At 45.4% G+C, this 18,578-nt stretch overlaps 1 protein-coding gene across 2 annotated transcripts in view; it reads left to right on the forward strand.

The window, feature by feature from the left end:
• The window catches only part of LOC122532656 (Krueppel-like factor 6), a 336,309-nt gene that overhangs the window by 108,483 nt on the left and 209,248 nt on the right, over positions 1 to 18,578 (forward strand). For both annotated transcript variants that reach the window (XM_043661634.1, XM_043661635.1), the window contains exon 4: positions 17,113 to 17,278. In XM_043661634.1, coding sequence (XP_043517569.1) covers positions 17,113 to 17,278 — 166 coding nt within the window. The remainder of the gene's footprint in view (positions 1 to 17,112; positions 17,279 to 18,578) is intronic.

Here is an 18,578-nt window from a genome sequence, read left to right on the forward strand (position 1 = left end):
TCCTCTCGCTTGTATCTACGGATGTCTCGGGTTGTCCAGGCGGTTGGTGTTCTTTGGCAAATCTCCCGCGCTCCGGGGAACTAGGTACTCGTTGATTGCTGATTTTTTTCGCCATCTCGTTTGCCGACAAGACGATCATTATGCCCAATATTCTCGCAAAGACCATTTTCTTACAGAAAGTTGTTCTTTTCCTCTTCATCGAGCGATTTTAGAGTGTAACGTCGCTTACTTTCGATCTGGCTTTACAAACGTAGGAGGAAACGACGTGGAAAACTTTTTGCTGCCGGTATTAACGCTGGAACCAAAGTGGTAAAAATGACCAATTTATAACTTTTGCTGGGAATTTTATAGAAATAAAATATTTTGTTAGGAACTTTATAGAGATGAAATATTTTAATGAAAATAATTGTAAAATAACGTGCTCTTACGAATTTAAACGATTTCTCGAAAAATGTGTGAAATGAAAGCTCGCGTAATTTATTGTACTGTCAAGCTTTTCCATGTTTTTACTTTAACGTTTCTGATGCTGGGAGTTTTAGTCGACAATAGTTCTGCAACGCATCGAGAGACTGGTAAGCAACATCGAGAGATCGATGTCAAGTTGAAACTCGATGGAAGATCGTGAATTGTAAAACTCTGAAGATTGTAACTCGAGTTGCTCGAAACTCAGTCTTTGTCTTCTAATTGCAGTTTCCAGCAATTACCACGCTACTCTCAAATTGTTTTCTCTCAAGATCAAAAGTTGAAACGCAATTTACAGCTCCGTCGTAACTTTGTAACAGACCGACGGACGTAGTTTCCGGTTAAATTGCATCATTCAATACCAGCAACTTAATCCCGAGCAAATTTCCAATAGAAACTCTGTCGTTCCGGTCTGGCGTACCCTCGTTGATCAAATTAAACGAAATTCCCAAGTTTCCAGCTGTTCGTCTCTCGCGATCCAACGTTCGTATCGCAGCAACGACGCCAACGAACAACGAAACACGATGTTTCCGGCACGCGAAAACGTATATTCACGTGGCGTTCTTACAATATTAGTCCTTGTAACCGAAAGAACTGGCGCTGTTATGTCGTTAACGGGACACATCTCGATGAGAACGGTATTTTTATAGCCGGGGTTATTGGTAATAATACAGCGTCTTCGTTGTAGCACTCCGTCGGCCAAGGAATAACGTTTGAAAACTCCGCTGCTCTTCTTGCCATTTTCTTTGTCGCGCGCGCTCACCGTCAAGCAAGTTTTTCCTCCGAGTTAACACGATCGACGACGTCTGTTTGCGTTCGATCGTCAGACACGTGTGTACGTACGTACGTATGTGTGTACTTCGTACGGAAGGTACCATTAGCTACCGTGATACACCGCGACACGCGTGTACTTTTACCACGTCACTGCCGCGTCTAATGCCTCGACATTGCTTTTAGAACAACATTGGGAATAGATCGGATCTCGACGCGGCCATTACAGCCGTAGGACTATTAGTCGGACGACAATCGGGCCTAGATAAAATAAATATCGAGGCCGAGTCCGCCTCGGATGGAATTCGTTTGAATAAATACTGCCTTGCTGCATAGCTCGAGTAAGTTAACAGCCCTCCTCTCTGTCGAAATCATTTACCCGCGCCGCCATTTTTTGCACCGGTGGTATCGATTCGAACTAATCTTCGTTATTTCGCTGGTAAATCTCGCGAATGGTTGGCCAATATCGGCGGGAATTCGAACGTAGAGAAAAATACCGTGACCAACTATTTACATTTTCAGTTTTGATAATATGTGGCCGATTATTCCCACTTCTTTCTTCTTTTTTTTTTTTTTTCTTTTTTCTTCAAATTCTTCGTTCGACCGGCACGTTCTAACGAACTGTGGATTCGAGTTTGAAGTTACGGCGCGAACCACGGGCACACAGAGACACGCGGTATCGTTTCAGAGGTCGAAGCCAATTCTCTGTATCCGAGCCAATCAGCTCTGTATTCTCGTTAGGTTGATTTATCGTAAAAAAGCGGCGCGGCTCGTGTGTCCAACGGGCTCGCGTGCTACAACTATCTGTTCCCAACTGATCGTGGACGTGACTTCATTAACATTTGATTGATCAACACACTGGACCAACTACTGGATTATAATTGAATTCCTTCTGGATGGGATAACCGTTAGCGCGGCTATTATTCCCCGTCGACGGACGCGTGTTCCCGATATAAACGCCTGGCGTTTGAAGTTATTACGCGCGAGAAAGGAGCACGCAAGCACGCGTTGCCCGAAGACGAACAACAGGTTCGCCTCGACAGAGACAAATAGGGGGATATCGACGCTCGCGCGGGAAAATATTAATGGTACCGTAACGTCTTTATCCCGGCGTCGATACGAAACGACACCTGACGACTGAGCGCACACCTGACGGTCGCCGGTGTTGCCTATAGATCTTTGAATCTGCAGTGGCACCGAGCGAAACACACAGACAATGATGCACGGAGTTGGACGTGCATCGGAGTTGGAATTGGCGGGAAATTCGCTGTTCGGTGGATTCGCAAAGCTGTCGGCGGCCGACACACAAGTCACGATCTTTAAACATTCTCGTTCGCCGATAGGTAGCAATAACGAGCCGATAGTTCTTATTGGCGTACGGGTAAGAGCTGCCTCTCTCGTTCCCCGGTCGAGCTGGCGAAGCGAGCACTGTCTGGCCAACAACAGCCCTTCGCCTCGATTCTACTCCGTGCAGGCGCTCAAATGTCATTTCCAGTGCGGCACACGCTCATTGTCCGCTCAGCATCGGGGATCTGTGCTTCCTTATAGAGGATCCCACACTCTCTTTGTGTGCGCGGCACCGACACCGACGGTGAAAAACGGCGCTGCGTGGCCGTTTTAATCGGCTTTTCTTGGGACGTTGCCGGCAAGTTGGCGGCGCGCGGCCGATACCACCGGTATGGCGCCGTATCTATATTCCCGCCGTTAGTTTCGCGATTGCCGATGCGCGGCCGTGTTGTTGGAAAAACGCGCCGTGAAACGCGCCGATCGTCGTCGTTCTCGAACGTCGATCCACGCGAGATTGTCTGGTGTTTCGACGCACGTTTTTCTCTCCTCTTTCGCCTCGTCTATTCACGCCACCTTCGTCCGCCACCTTCCGTTATTATCTCTCCCGTTCTGCGTCGCGCGTAAATACGTCGCGTGCCTTTTCTCATCTTCGTTCAGCTGTTCGCGAGCGTTCTCGTCACACCTCCTACGTACCGAACGATCACTGTTTCCTACTCTTTTCATCAGCGGACGACATTTTTGTTTAATCAAACAGGTTCCCCGCCGCGGCCGCGAGACGCCGGTTCACGACTGCTTCCTGCAGCCCGGACGCTGCCCACCGGATCGTACGGTACATTTGAATGTCAACGTTGAACCGACCGAGACTCTCTCGGTTGCTTCGACTTCTTCACTTCTGCGCGTACCTGTTCTCGTCTTTTCTTTTTCTTTTTTTTCTCCCTTTTGCTCTTTCGTTTTCGACGTCCTCCCACTGGTTCACCAGCGGGAGAAGAAGAGACCGTGCCCCGAGGTGTTTCAACGTGCACATTCCGTCTTTTAACGTTACCACTGTAGTTTCCACTGTACGATTCTTCCACTTCTCTTCGCTCTGTATGTATATGTGTGTGTGTGTGTTTGTTTGCGATCGGCTGGTACGACCGGAGCGTTTGCTTTTTGCCACGTTTTTTTCCTTTCTCTTTCCCGCTCCGTCTCGGCTATTCTCCATCGGCTTCGAACGATACCGCGACGTGTAATTACATTACTTTTAGGAGCGCGATCTTCTTGTTCGGATTTTGATTAGCGTCCTCCCGCCCCTCCCCACTCTTGCCCAATTAGCGATTACACGGCGCCTTAACACGTTCCGTGATGCTGCGAGACCGTCGGGGAGAGGGGCAGTCGACGATAATTGGATGGCAATTCAGAAACGCCTAATCCCGGCACGTCGGCTCGACGTTTTCGTCGCGTGTAATTAATCGATCGGTTGCGTGACCGGTTATCCGTCGTATTGTCGATGCTTACGGTGGTTACGGTGTACGCGCGTATAACGAGATTATTGTCCCCGTGATCGCCGCGTCTTGATTAACTCGAACGGCGAACGGTGCGGCCAATTTGCACGGGAGGGGAAAAGGAACGGAGAAACGGGTACGTTGTACGATTCCGATCGTTCGACGAGTCAAAAAAAAAAGAAAAAAAAAAAACCATTCGTCATTGATCGTTTTCTCATTCGTCGACGCACGGCTCGTGCAAAAACAGAAATTGTTATTCCCGTTTCTCGTCGAGCACTTGCGAATATTTACGACTCTGGAATATCATTTTTAATCATTCAATTACAATCTTGTCGCTCTCTTCTTCTTGCCGGTTTCAACGTTAACACCAACCGTACCACGAAAAATGACCGGTCACAAAGCTTAATTTAAAATTATACGTCCATTGTTGCTTCCTTTGTCCATTTAACTTTACGAAAATTCTTACGTTATCTGATTGATCAATTTTCGATCTTTCGTTTTCGTTTTGCTCCTTTTTCAATTAAAAATTTATCGTCTGACTTTTTTACCACGACCGGTCAACATATTTACATCTTTTTATAAAGTTCTTTGTTCGGGACCTTAGTTCCCGTTCTTATCATTCCTATTTATGTTAAATAGGAATGATTATCATATCATTATTTAAATTCTCTAATTATGTTAAATGTGTGATTATCTTTACATTATTTAAAAGTTGTGTTGTGCATTATTTCCTTTTACAATAAACTGAAAATTTGTATTTCTTTAAAAAGAAAAGCGGTCATTTGACCGGTCACGGCAAGAATGGGTATTGCAAAGTATGGTTAGTGTTAAAGCTACGAGCATTACTCCTCGCGTTCAAACAGTTTCATTAACTTTCTCGAAGTTGTGCGTCACGCGCCTCGCCTGCTGCGCACGTTTTTCCCTTTTACATATCCCCCGGTTCGGTCTTGATGATACTTTAATTGTATGTACGTGTTTCGCGCGTGACCGAGGATACACGAACGATCCGAGTAGTCGAAGACGACAAGATTTCCCGAGTCAATTCCCTATATTAACGAGCGTTCCGATCGTGATTATCCGGCTCCTTAATGACAATCGCGGCAGAATCCTGGCGCGTTTTAACGCTGGCCTATTAAACAACGACTGGATTATTAATCGCTTCTTTAATGTCGTATCGCTCATCGACTGCCTCGCTACGCATCATCGCATTTTTACGTTACTCCTTCGTCCCGTTCGACCGTGATCGACCAACGGAAATCTATTTCCACGATATCGTTTGATAGCCGCTTAATCATCACGGGCAAGGAAATCGGCCTGATGGATCGTCGATGCCGCGACGATTTATCAACGCGATACGCTCGCGTCGTCCCTGGCCGTCCCTGGCGTCGCGATCAAATGGATCGGCGTCATTTCTTTTACAAATGTGCATTACGTATTCGACGATCGTAGAAGATCGTCGGTATATTGAATATTCCTGCGTGATCGGTCAACGTTTATTCGCATAATGCTGTTATGGACGAAACGTTTGGAGACTCGACGACTCTGTATACTCGTGTAATATTTGATATCTGTTAACGCGCAGTCCTTGGGCTATTCTGATCCGCGAACTATCGTTAGAGGTAATAAACGAAGCGAAAATCATGTAGAGTTTAGCGTGATTACTGTTTTCGTCCAAATCCAGCGTTTTAATGTAAAGAAATATACAATTGTGTACGATTATATTACACTTGTATACACAATTCGACGTTTATTCGAAAGGTACTGTAGCTCGTCCGACTCGTTGGATAACACGGGTAGAATCCAATTGACCTATTAAATTAATGAACTTTGTATTTATACTTTGTATTTCAAACGTAAGTGAAATTTCTATTGTTTTCACCTACATTATTTTCAACAGAATGATGTACATTTCGTAAGTACAGTGGGACGAGACACGTTTCAACGTTACAAGTGCACCTCTGCAATAATAATTTGTATTCTGACTTCTATTCTTTGCTCAGCCAGACATACGTTTTCAATTTTACTTGAAATTTCCGAGTCGATCGCGTCGATATCTAGTTGGCATCTATTGCGCGTATGGACATGGATCCACGACTATAAATCAAGATAGATTACATCCATTTCTATAAAAGACTCTTGGCCAATGGCTCGCCTAATTTCATGGGGAATTTACCATTTGCGGATGGACGTAGCTGCTGCTCGCCATTATCGATTATCCGGTCGATCGTCAGTACCAGCTACCATGAGAAGACCATCTTTGAACGGTCGATCGAATGACTTGCAATCAGATTTGTCCTCCCGTCGAATCGATCGATGGAAAGACCGAGTTACGATCAATTGCGAAGCGAGAGGATATCACAGAGACTTCGTCGACCAGGAAGAATTTTCGTCCTCGTGAGAGCCTGTCAGAATCAATAATTAACGAACCAATAATCAGTCGCGCGATAATGAAGTTTCGATGGGAAGTATTAGACACTCGTTGAATCGATCCCACCGCGGGTTAAAGCTTCGTAAACGCCGGTAGCTGATCGATTTTGGAGCGTATCGATGGCATTACCTCCCTTTTCTTCCTACTTTTCTCCATCTCTCTCGTTCCACGGCGCTACGTGCATTATGCTTTCGTGCGTGACTTATTTTTCGAAAGGCTCCTGCTTGGCCAATACGAGACACTGAGTTCATGCACTTGCGATAATATCATCGAGTTTGATTAAATTACGTTTGACGCGACCGTTTCGTTTTGCTCGATTTCCCGTTGTTCTTTTTTTTTTTTTTTTTTTTTTTTTTTTTTTAATTGTACGAGACCTGACTTTATCTCGCAAGTTCTCAATTAACAGAATTCGATAAAATCTTTTTTTAAGATTTTCTTTTTGTAATGAAAACTGTCGTTGTACTTTTCTACTCCATCGCATGCAAAGAGCACCATTGTGTATGCAAATATAGGTACCATTTACATTCATGAGGATTCAAAAGTATCAAAGTTTTGCATATTTATAAAATATTTGTGCGATATTTAATTCGCATCGTTGCGAATTTTCAATTTTCACATTTTCAGACGCGATGAAATCTCTCTGATTCGTATCGTAACACCGTCGCCAAATTTCTCTGCTGCGAAATATAAATGTCACCCGTGTTCGAAAGCTGTAGATGATCACACAGTGAAATATACGTGATATCTCCATCTTTCGACGCGACTTCCAGTTCCTCTCTGCCACCCTTCGAATCCTCGTGGCAGAGGAACAACGATCGAATTAAAAGGTCGATTTCACGGGGCATAAAGTGGCCGGCTGGCAACGAGCTGGCTCGAGCGTGACTGATTTCGAGGCCGAGCTCTCGTATTCTTCTTTTCCACGGATGAATCTGGTATGCCACGAGGTATCGCGCGGCATGAAAGGGTACCCGGGTACACGCCCAGCCGCATCTCACGGGACCAGGGGCCATGGCTATTCATACGTTAGCCGCGCCATAATGCGTTAACCCGCACACGAGCGTCGAGAACCGGCCACGTGTGTGGGTGAGAAACGCGCGCGCAGGTATTCCGTTCGGTGCTTCCTGCTCGTTTAATCAATGACATCTTTAAGCTGCTAGACGAATGGCGAAACCGCGCGTACGTTCAGCGGGTTGTTGCACCGAGTGCGTCGATCCTCGCCTCGAAACTGGATCCTCCTTCTCGCCAGTCAAACTTTGCGTGGCAAATCTTCCGCGATGATGTGCCTGCTTACGGGTCGAGAGCGATAGTAATTAATGCCGAGGACCGTGGAAAGAGAGATAGACGCAGAGAGAGAGAGAAAGAGAGTGTGTGTGTGTATGTATATGTATGTATGTGTGTGCGTCTTTAGTGCGAATAATTAAAAACATGTTGCATAGGGAATACCGTCGAGTGGAAAATTTACTTTAAAATCCATGTCGACCATTATTTTTCATTCGTCATAAAATTCAGCTATTTATGGCGAATTTTATCCTTTTTTCGATGAACGAACGCAACGTGGAAGTAAGTAATTAAAGAATGATCAGTTTAGTTTTCTAAGAGGTTCGAATTTTCTATGCAAGTTGCAAGACTATCATTATCCGGAATGGCACCATTACACGGAGTGCAGTTTTCCCGTTTCTTCAAAGTCTCGATCCCTCGATCGGGATGATCTTGGTCCGTGGAGACGTTACGGGGCTCGTTGCAATTAGCGATTCCCTTCGGTCTATCCCCGCAGCGACTTTCACCAACACGTCGTTGCTCGCTGATGCACTGAATCTCGCGCCACGTACACACGCGCGCGTCCGCTCGACACAGGCATCTTTATTGCACGGTGTATTCGCGCTAAGTGTAATATCTCAGCGTGCGAACGGTGCGTATAATCAATGACATCTTTACGAGACGGTGAATTCCACTGGAGAGGAGATTTATCGTGGAAAACGACAAAGCGGAAGGAGGGAAATGGGATTTTAAAGGAAAACATTAAAGTGTAAACATCTCTCTGATCTGATTTATTTAGAGTACATGCAGTTACAAGGACGTTACAAATTCTTCACAATTTTTGCGCTTAACCGTTGCCATGCAGCGCGATTGCGCTCTTCAGATTTCGCGTCGAATAGTGCTACAGCGTTTGATTGACAGTTTTTTTTTTTTTTTTTTTTTTTTTAATAGAACATCAAAATATAAGGGAAAAATTAATTCTACTTATTTTAGATTTAAATTCAAAATTCATTATTTAAAAATTATTTCTTTCAAGTGTTGAACAAAAATATATTGAAAATTAAACGAAATATATAATAAAACAATTATGGATTTATTTTAGTAGGAAGTGATTTTTGGTCCACCCTTGGTACAACGCGTTTGGTTTCGATTATAGCGCCATAGCTTTCTTTTTAATTAAATCCATACAAACCACGTGCATAAAAAACAATTTTCACTCGGTCTACTTTTATTGCGTTGCTTGGCATTTTTCGCCAATGGCACTCGAACGTTTGAGATACATTTAATTAGAAAGACGTTGCAACAAAATCACGTGTATGTACATTTTTTGTCTGTCATCTCCCCTTTCGTTCCTCGTGTCATACACGATGACGTTCTCGCACACGTCTTCGTATTGTTTCGCAGTCTGTTCCCCTTATTTCTGCTCTCGTGGGAGATCAAGAGGCGATGATGTCACGAGGCGTGTCCCGTCTCGCGAGACGTGCCCAGGATTTTTGATACCCGGGTATTTTTCTCTCCTTTTCTGTCGTTTCCGTCGTTTCGTCCTCGTGGCCCTGTTTAACGTCGACCACCACGAACGCTCGACCCGTCTTGCTTCACCCGCCAGCGAACGTGAACTGCGTTTCACCTGCGACCAGGCTGTCTTCTTTTTTTTTTTTTCTTTCTCTCCTCCTCTCTCCCGAGAACGCCTGCGTCGTCGTACACGCGTTTTCTAAGAATCGCGCGATTAGGGTAGACCACGACCCGAGGCTAACCGCGAATAAATTATTTATTAGAAGCTAGCGCGGCGGTGAAAGGTAGAAAGCGCGGTCCATCTCTAATACCTAGCAGGGGAGGGGGGGGAGAAAGAATGAAAAAAGAAATGCGTACGACGCGTTGCGCAACCATGGAAGGATGAAAGTTGCTGCGTTGCTACGTGGGATCGATTTTCGCGAAAAAATGATGGCCGTTCAGCGACGTGTAACGACCACCGTTGAAGTTCCACAACCTCCTAATTGAATTCGATCCCGAGTCGAAAAAGGGCCGCGGCCGGTTCGACTCGCGGTCGGTCGCAGATGTCGCGGTAAAAAGCAAATTAACGTTGGGAAGAGCGACACGGAGGTGAGAAAAAGGGCTCGTTGCCGATGGAAATCGGTGACGAATGGAAACTGCGCCCGCAACTGCGTATAACAGACGCTGCTGCCTCCTTTCCGCGAATTAGCGCTTCGCCGTCTCCTCGTGTTGCGCGTTCGCCCCGTGCTTTTATTTCGTCCGTGCCGGTTAACGAGCACATCGTCCGTCCCAAATAAGGAGACGAACGACCGGTGTCATAAACATTCCCGGCGCTCGAATTGAGCCGTCCCGAGTGGTTCCGTGTTCGATCGCGATTGACAGTTTCGTAAAAAGGCTCCGTCCTTGTTGTAACGATACGCTGCGAGAGACGTACGAGCCCGGCTTCGGGGAACCGTGCCTCTAATTTGCTCTCCTCTCGTCGAAAACTCGCTCCGGACCTGGCTCGAACACCGTCTCGTCGAGAATTCGCGAGTAGAATTTCGGCTGGATCGTGGCGTTCTTTTGTAATGTTTCGCCGCACGGACGAGACAGTGTTCTCCGGTAACGTTGCGTCGGTATTTAGTTTTTTCGTATGAGATTCTGGAGGAAGGCATTGTTCGGATTTCTTACTTTCGTCGCGGTTTAGGAAACAGTTGCATTTGTAATTACAACATTAATCACACGCACGTACATGAAAAGTGTGCCATGTATATTATTTATTGTGCGAATCGTCGTTGAATTATTTCGAATTACTCGTCCGCGCGATTAATTATCATTGCGTCAACACCTCGTCGACGAAACGAGCCGAACGAATCGGTAATCGGAGTGACTTTACGCGAATCTTTTATTTGATCGCGCGTTCAACACGTCCAATTTGGGTAATTTGTTCGACGACGAAATAATAATTCGCGCGGATACAAACGAGGATGGAGAATTTTCGTTGTCAATGGAAGGTATAAATCGAGGCGGAGACTACGCGTACGTAGCAGGTTCGGCAGGCTGAACGTGAAAGGGCTGACGAGGCTGCGCGAGAAGGCGAGGAGGCGAGGAAGAAGGTGGCCACGGCTGCTCGGTAAATAAGGATAATGCCGCGTTCCGAAGGTCCATGCCGTGCACGGTGCGTCGCCGGTTAATTTGGTCAGCCTCGATTAGCCCCGAACGACTTACAGCAGCCAGCCAACTGATTTATCCGTTCTCCACCGCCGCTGTTACCGCCCGTACAACCTTAATGAAGACAGTTGTGCCGTTCAGACACGTACACGCAGTTCGAGATCGCCTTTGCTTGCCCGTCGGGCTGAAAAAGAAGCCGAGTTATCCTGCGTTTTGCATAATCCAGTCGACGTCGATTTCCAAGCAATCAATAATTGCGCTGCTCTTAATGCGCACGTACGTACGTGTACGCGCCCGATCGAGTGGATAGTTGCCGGGACCAGTCACGTGCAGCGAACCTCTTGGCTAGGATGTTTCATTTCGGATCGAAACTTATTGCGCTCCAGTTCTTCAAAACGTGTAGCTGCAAATTTCCAGCAAGCTCCTTTTCTTTTGTAAGGATTTACCTTTTGCAAATTATTTACCTTAATTGGACACAATTTAGATAAGATATTGCCAAGCATTTCCGTGAGATTCTCTCGCGCAACAGTCTCTTTGAAACTTTCTTTTCCTATTGTTTTTGGTTTTTAAGAAATCTGAGAATATTCTGAGGTACTTACTAAAATCGTTTGATACACGATTGGTCCTTGAACGAAATATTTGAAGAAGTAATTACGAAAAATAATTCACTTCGAAGAAAATTGGGTGACATACTACGGACATAGACGACCCCGAATTGCGGAGGATTAAGAGTCGCTCAAATAATAGTTTTATCAAGAATTATTGATCTAGTGTCAATCTATCGAAAATTAAGTCTTTCGTCATGAAACCATCTTGTCGAACAATTTTTAGCGGATGACACCGCATCGAGGAAGAAAAAAAGAAGAGAAAAAAGAAACATGGCCTGTGACGTATTGGAAGTAACAGAGATCGATGACGCGTCGTCTTCGCGAACAGGCTAATCCACCGTCTCAAAAATTGATCCATAAACACCCTATCTTCGATAATGTCTACATCGGCTGTTAACCTAATCTCGCGGCCGTCGAGCTTGCACGATCGCGGCGAGCCGATCATAATAAAAAGAAACCGTGTATAATATATAATGGGCCTATCTTCGTAATAACTCGTAGTTACTTCGGCCACGGTAGATCTCGCCGATAATTCGAAAGACAGCCATGAGCCGGTTATTGTGCACACGCTTGGCTTCGATCCCCTAGGAAGGGCAGGACCTCTTCGACTAATTTATTTCCCCGTGCTCGACCCGAAACTCCTCGCGTTTTATGGTGGCAACGTTCGATCCCTCGTCGATTTTTCCTCGCGCGCACGATTTTCATCTAGACTAAAAGGCGAAATTCAAGTGTCAAGATTCAGCAGTAATGTTTACGCGAGCATTGAAAACTGGGTGAATTTCACAGTAAAGCGCGATAAACGTGAAACAGGCCAGTTACTCAATTTGATCACGTATTTACAAATTGTATATGTAACATTCTAAATATCGCATTCTCACGTGGAACCAACAATTGGTTGATTTTTAAATTTCAATTACCAAAGACTGGAGTGATTTTTAATTCTCCGAGAGACCGAGTGAATTTTAATTGTCCGAAAAAGAATTAAAAATCACACCGTCACTTTGCGTTGCGTAAGTTTTAATTACCCGTCTAATTGGCAAGCGAGCTGCCGATTCAGGAAGAACGTTCGTTCCTTTGACGCGCGGTATCCAACGCAACGGCTGACAAATGAAGGAACCCGGTATCAATTTCCTTAGGCCAGAGACGGCTCATTAAAAGTTATCGATCACCGTACCTCGCCGGTGTATTATTATATTTATTAGAGGTCATTATCCATTATTAAATTTTCTTAATTACGTTTAACCGATCTAGCAACATTCTCGCAATTAAATCGCGCCTATCCTCGTCCATCCTCACCGAATTCGAATTCCGTTGCATAAATCTTCTCTGCATAAATTACAAATCGCGGGGACAGCGACCGGTGTGTAAATCCGGTCACTGACAATGTATCGATCGCCGGCCATTTTTATCGTGGAACATTTGTAGTAATTAAATTAATTCCGCCGGGAGTCGTTCGGTCGCCGATTGCCCAACGAATGATTGATGAACGTTATATTCTCATTACCAGTCGCTACTGTGGGAACATATGTACGTGTAATATGCGGTATATAAGCTGTTACATATGTCCGTTATATATCTCGAGCGCACCGGGCATCATTAAGAACAGTTTACCCGGTCTTTCATTAGTCATCGCAGATTTAATACGTCGTTTGATTTCGTCCGTGGAACAGCAGGTCTGCCGCCGTCGTTTCCTTTCTTTTTCCTTCTTCTTTCTTTCTTTTTTTTTTTTTGTAAAGAGCGGTTCTACGGGCTATGTCGATAGATTTTCCACCGTAGGAGACAAATCGCGCGAAACGACACGTGTAGAGAGACCGGACCTGCTCACTGAATTCTCGTTCAAACGTATCGATTTGCAATTTCGTTCTCGCGTACACGTGTACGTCACCGTGTACTCTTGTTGGACAAAGATCACTGAGGAAGTGAATTACGCACGCAAGATAAGCTGACTTTGCGTAACTTGAGGATTCGTCTTTAAATTTGTTTGCATAGGTCAGATTTTCAAACATTCAGATTCCCAATCTTTTTAACATCCAAGTTCATAATTTCTTTTATACATATAAAATATTCAAACGCCGAATTTTCAAATTCTTTTCAACATTGGAACGTTTCGGGTTTCGAGTCTTAAAAATTTTCGAAACAGAAGCGAAACCTCTCTCTAATTTTTCCCACCCCCGTCACTTGCGCAATTACGCCGGCAAGCTTGTCAATTTACGTCGTTCGCATACCGAGTGCCATGTCGTAACTTTCCACGCCCGTATATTGGATATACGATGCTCGCGCGATGGTCTCAGTGGTTTTATTATAACCATCGTCCCCCTGGAACATGCCGAATCGATCGTTCGGCAGCCGAGTTTCTCAATTAGAACGGGCGATGTTGCAAAGATAGCGACGTCTCCGGTGCGTCGTAACCCGCGTGCCATTCTGTTTTCATTGTCGTGGCCCAAAACTTACGACTTGTCTCTGCTAGACCCTCGGCGTCCTCGGTCATGAATAACAAATACAATACGACGAGTCGCGGCGAGTTTTCTGAAAACAAGAGCGCCGCGATGGGCGTGTCTCGCGTGACGAGAGTATCTGTTTTTGTGGATCGATTTGCCAGTTGGTTTCGCAAGTTCTTCCTATTCGGAGCACGACTCGTGATAACAAATTGCGTCGTGTTACTATCGCGAGTCGAGCTGTTGCTCGCGTCGTCTACGTCGAACGTCGGTGGATAGTGGACGTTTTTAAACGTTGCCGAGAAAGTACGAGTCGGACGTGTGTAGCTACGGATCTATCCGCTGAAACGGATCGAAGCGAAAGCCAGGTAAGAAAGGAGACGCCGCTTCGTTAATTCGGCCAGTTGATTCGCTTATTTTCCGCGGTCCTGTCCCGTTTTAACCTAAAACGCTCCGTCGAATCGATCCGAAGGGCGGAAATTTTAATTTTTCAGCGCGGTCCGGGTTATTCCGTCGTTTTCACGAGTTCTCCGGCCGGCGAATAATATCACCTGGCTGTTAAATTATTTGTCACCTTCCGCGGGGAACGCTGGCTCTTTTATTTATTTAAGCATCCTTCGTTTCGGTCTTGGAGTATTCTTAGTTTACTCCATCTCGTGGATTGTAACGTTGAATATATTCATTCGACCGATATTCCTGAAATCTCTTGCCTCTCTGCACGAGATCGTTTTCCAGCCAAAGAGTTCCCCGTTTCGAAGCACGAAGTTTGGAAACGCTGGAAACCAACGAGCGTGAATCGAACACGACGTACATACATACGTAGCCTAGCTAACGCGACAGCATTTCGTTTCGTTTCGTTTCGTTTCGTTTCGTTTCGTTTTCTCCTGGCATTGTCCACGATTTGTTAACCGTGCAACGGTTATACCACTTCATCCAGTTGTCAACCGGGTTACGTTATTAGCCGAGTTTCGTGTGGCACGACGCGATACCGTTCGTTCGAGGCTGTACGGAAAGTACGGAGGCGGCGGTTACCCTCGGTTTTCATTGTCGATAACCATGCACTCGAGCATTCCCACGTCTCATCAAGACGTTACCTGGAAACAATCGAGCTCTCTCGAAGGTGGTCGAGGGCGCCGTGTCGCGTGTGTAAATCTGATCTTTCGTCCCACTGTTTTACGAATCCGATACACCGGGCAACGATCCTCCGCGCGAGCATTCGTAGAATACAAAATGGCTCTTTCTCGCTGTCACTTCTTCCGTTTCACGGAAACAGGTTGTGTCGAAGGAGACGACGTCAAGTCGAGAGTGTCCTTTTTTCAGTATTTTGCTAATTTTCATCACTCTCCGTTTCTTGTTAAAGACGAAAGAATCGCAGTGTTAGTTGGATATCTGAACAATCAATTTCTCTACTTTTTGCGTGAATTTAAAATTGAGATTTTGGAGTAGAAAATTAATTGGGCGCTTTTAACTGCTAAGGGCTCGTTTTCGCAGGAGTGCTTTGATTCCTGTTGAAAAAAATAATTTAGAGAAGCGTCAGTTTGAGAAATTACTTCTTCTTCTGTTTTCCTAATCTAACTTCTAATACACACACTATTCACACAATACACATACATGCATTACCAACCTTGGTTGTTTTGCTCGTCGACATTCGTAATGTAGCAACCTAACAATTTCAAATCGAACGTGACACTGATAATTCGACAAATTTCCGAGGTTGACGAAAGATTTTGGAGAAAGAGTTTTGGAGTAGAAAATTAACTGGACGCTTTTAACTGCAAGGGCCCGTTTTCGCAGGAGTGTTTTCGAATAACGGGATAAAAAGGGAAAAATTTGATTCCTGTTGGAAAAAAGAATTTAGAGAAGCGTCACTTTGAGAAATTACTTTGTTTCTCCGCACACAGTGTTTCTTTGTTTTTCACACTTTGGACAAACTCTTGATATTATTACTTCTTCTTCTGTTTTCCTAATCTAACTTCTAATACACACACTATTCACACACACACATACATGCATTACCAACCTTGGTTGTTTTGCTCGTCGACATTCGTAATGTAGCAACCTAACAATTTCAAATCGAACGTGGCACTGATAATTCGACAAATTTCCGAGGTTCACGAAAGAAGTCGAGGATTATCAAAGAAACACAACTGTAAATCCTTTGAACTCACTTTTAATTCTGAATGTCCGTCGTGTGATATTAATCCGCGGCAATAAGAATGGCAATCAACGGTTCGCGGTGAAAAATTGAAACGACAGGTTCGCGTCGGATGTCGGTCTCGCGTGCGCCGCGACCATAAATCTTCGCAAACGGAGGGAAACTACGCAGGTAATTAAGCGCGACAAGCGAACGCCGACGATGATCTTATAATTGCTCGGATTATAAAAACGTAACGAAGACGGATCGACGACTCGATTCCTTTGAAATCTTTCCCCTTTAATCGTCAAGCTCGTCGTCCGACGACGACTTGATTTCTCATGCGTCTGATACGTCTCGAGTTCGAAACTATCAGCAAGACACGCGTACACGTTTGAATCTTCGGGCGATGTTCGACGGTGTACTAGCGCTTCAATGCGCGAAAGTGATTTCGGCTTCGATCGACCGGTCGTTCGGACAATCGAAGACGATCGAGGAAGCATCCGAATAGCATCGGTGATACGGACAGCGGGCAAGCTCTCGGGTCATTCGAATCTCGTGGGAACTGGTCGTGATTAGTCCATGTCAATAGCAATGCTAGTTATGCTAATTGCGCGAAAGCACTTGAGCCTGCTACCAGCGCCGAGAGCTGCCCGTTAGATAAGCTTGGTACGAAGGTAGTACCTTTGGCTATCGATTTATCGGACTCACTCCCTCTAGGATAGGTCTTCCGATCGGCCGCTCTCGATCATTGATAGCCTCGATCGTCGACCGCGTGAATTTCGTTTCCGATTACGGAAGCTGCCTCGGCCGAGAATGTTTCCTTTCAGCGTTCGAATTTTTCTCCCTCTCTTTCGAACTTCGCCTCTTCGAACTTTCGCGTTTCCGTTTTAATTGGCGCGAGACTGCATTTAACCGTCTGTGGCCGAATTGCGTTTCGTAATATCGGATCGCGATGCACGTGACGACGATATGATCTCGTTCCGCGATGCGTTGGCACGTATGAAATATGGTGCGTTTCGCGACAAGGTGGAAGCGTAGTTTGCGAAATTGATCGATCGCCGTAATTGACGTGTCATGCTAACGAGCACGTTCGTTTTTGTTTCAGGCGGCGGGACCGCCGGTGCAGCTGGAACCAGTGGACCTGTCCGTGAAAACTCCCGTGGTGTTGCAGGTGCCTCGGTACAGTCCAGCGGCTATAATTACCGCCGCGGCTAGAAGAATCCCTTCACCTTCGACGACGCCTACGCCACCGCCGCTCTCCATATCTACCGGTGAGTCGACGAATTTTAACTACGCGTGCGTGCATGTTGATCGTCGATCGAGCTTTCTTTCGTTTCCTCTAAAAAAAAAAAAAAAAAGAAAAAGTTAAAAGAAGAAAAAACAATCTAACGACGAGAACGAAAGAGAATATCGGTATCGATAAATTGTCGAACGCTTAAGTTCAATAGCTGTCGGATCGTTTAAAATACTCGATACGTCATTAACATAGTTCTCGAATGCCGGGGCTCGATAAGCGTAGTCGACTCCTGGCATAATTCGCAACGCGGTACGGGGCGTTCGAGCGCCGCGCGTTTAAAATTCCAGCACTCACGACACCGTACAATTGCACATTATGAACCGAAGGCGAAGGAAAGCACCACACTATCGACTATCGTTTGTGCGTGCACTAGCGCACGATCTTTTCACACACATGTACAGCACGTACAGCACAGCCGTGTACATAGTATATCGCGAAACACACTTGTGGCTGGCGAGTGGCTGGTCTCTCGCTTATGGATAAAACCGCCGGAGATCCCCGGCGATTGCGTTTGCTTTATGGGTTAATTAGGTTCGATTTTTTCTGCATACCACTGGCGGACGAGCCCACCGACCCCGCTGTACGGCCCATTCTATGGAAAACCTATTTGCTTTATTCGCCAACTGCGTTTCACGCACGAGCCAAGGCTATCTGGACGATGGCTCGCGTCCTTGCAAATGCCACCGATTGACCAAGGCTCGATCGCTATTAGGACGTGTGTCTTTGAATCGTTTTCTCTGTAGCTGTGTGCGAACTCTGTGTATGTAAAGTCTTGTTTGGTCGAAATGGGATTAGAAACGTGAAGCGATTAGTGACGGAAGCGTTCGTCTTATCAGGATTTCGTAAGTGTTTTTCCTAGTATGAAATTTTTTTTGAACAGTCATACATTTAGACTTGATTGATTGATGAAACGGTTCGCAGATATTGAAAAAGCATTCGGATGTTTCTGACTTGTATTTTTTTGTTTCCTTTTTTCTAAATCTCGATCAGAAAGAAGCAAATGTGATTATTTCGAAGAACGTGAAAAAAAGAGAACGTGAGTTTCTATTCTTTCACTTAACGCGGCTCGATGTAAAAAAAAAAAAAAGATGTTCCCGAAATGATCTTAAGAGACCTTAATGGCCACAGTTTCGCAGTTGGTAAAAAGCCGCCACGTTTGTCCGCGCGAGATGAAACATTTGAAATCACGAAATCGGCCGGTCGAGGACAAGGGACACGCCCCCTTTTTATTGGTATCACCGATTACGGGAGAGCAAAAAGAAGGCGAAAAAAAA

This window comes from Frieseomelitta varia, unplaced genomic scaffold (genome assembly GCF_011392965.1).
Source record: "Frieseomelitta varia isolate USP_RPSP 00005682 unplaced genomic scaffold, Fvar_1.2 scaffold_462, whole genome shotgun sequence".
Lineage (NCBI taxonomy): Eukaryota > Metazoa > Arthropoda > Insecta > Hymenoptera > Apidae > Frieseomelitta > Frieseomelitta varia.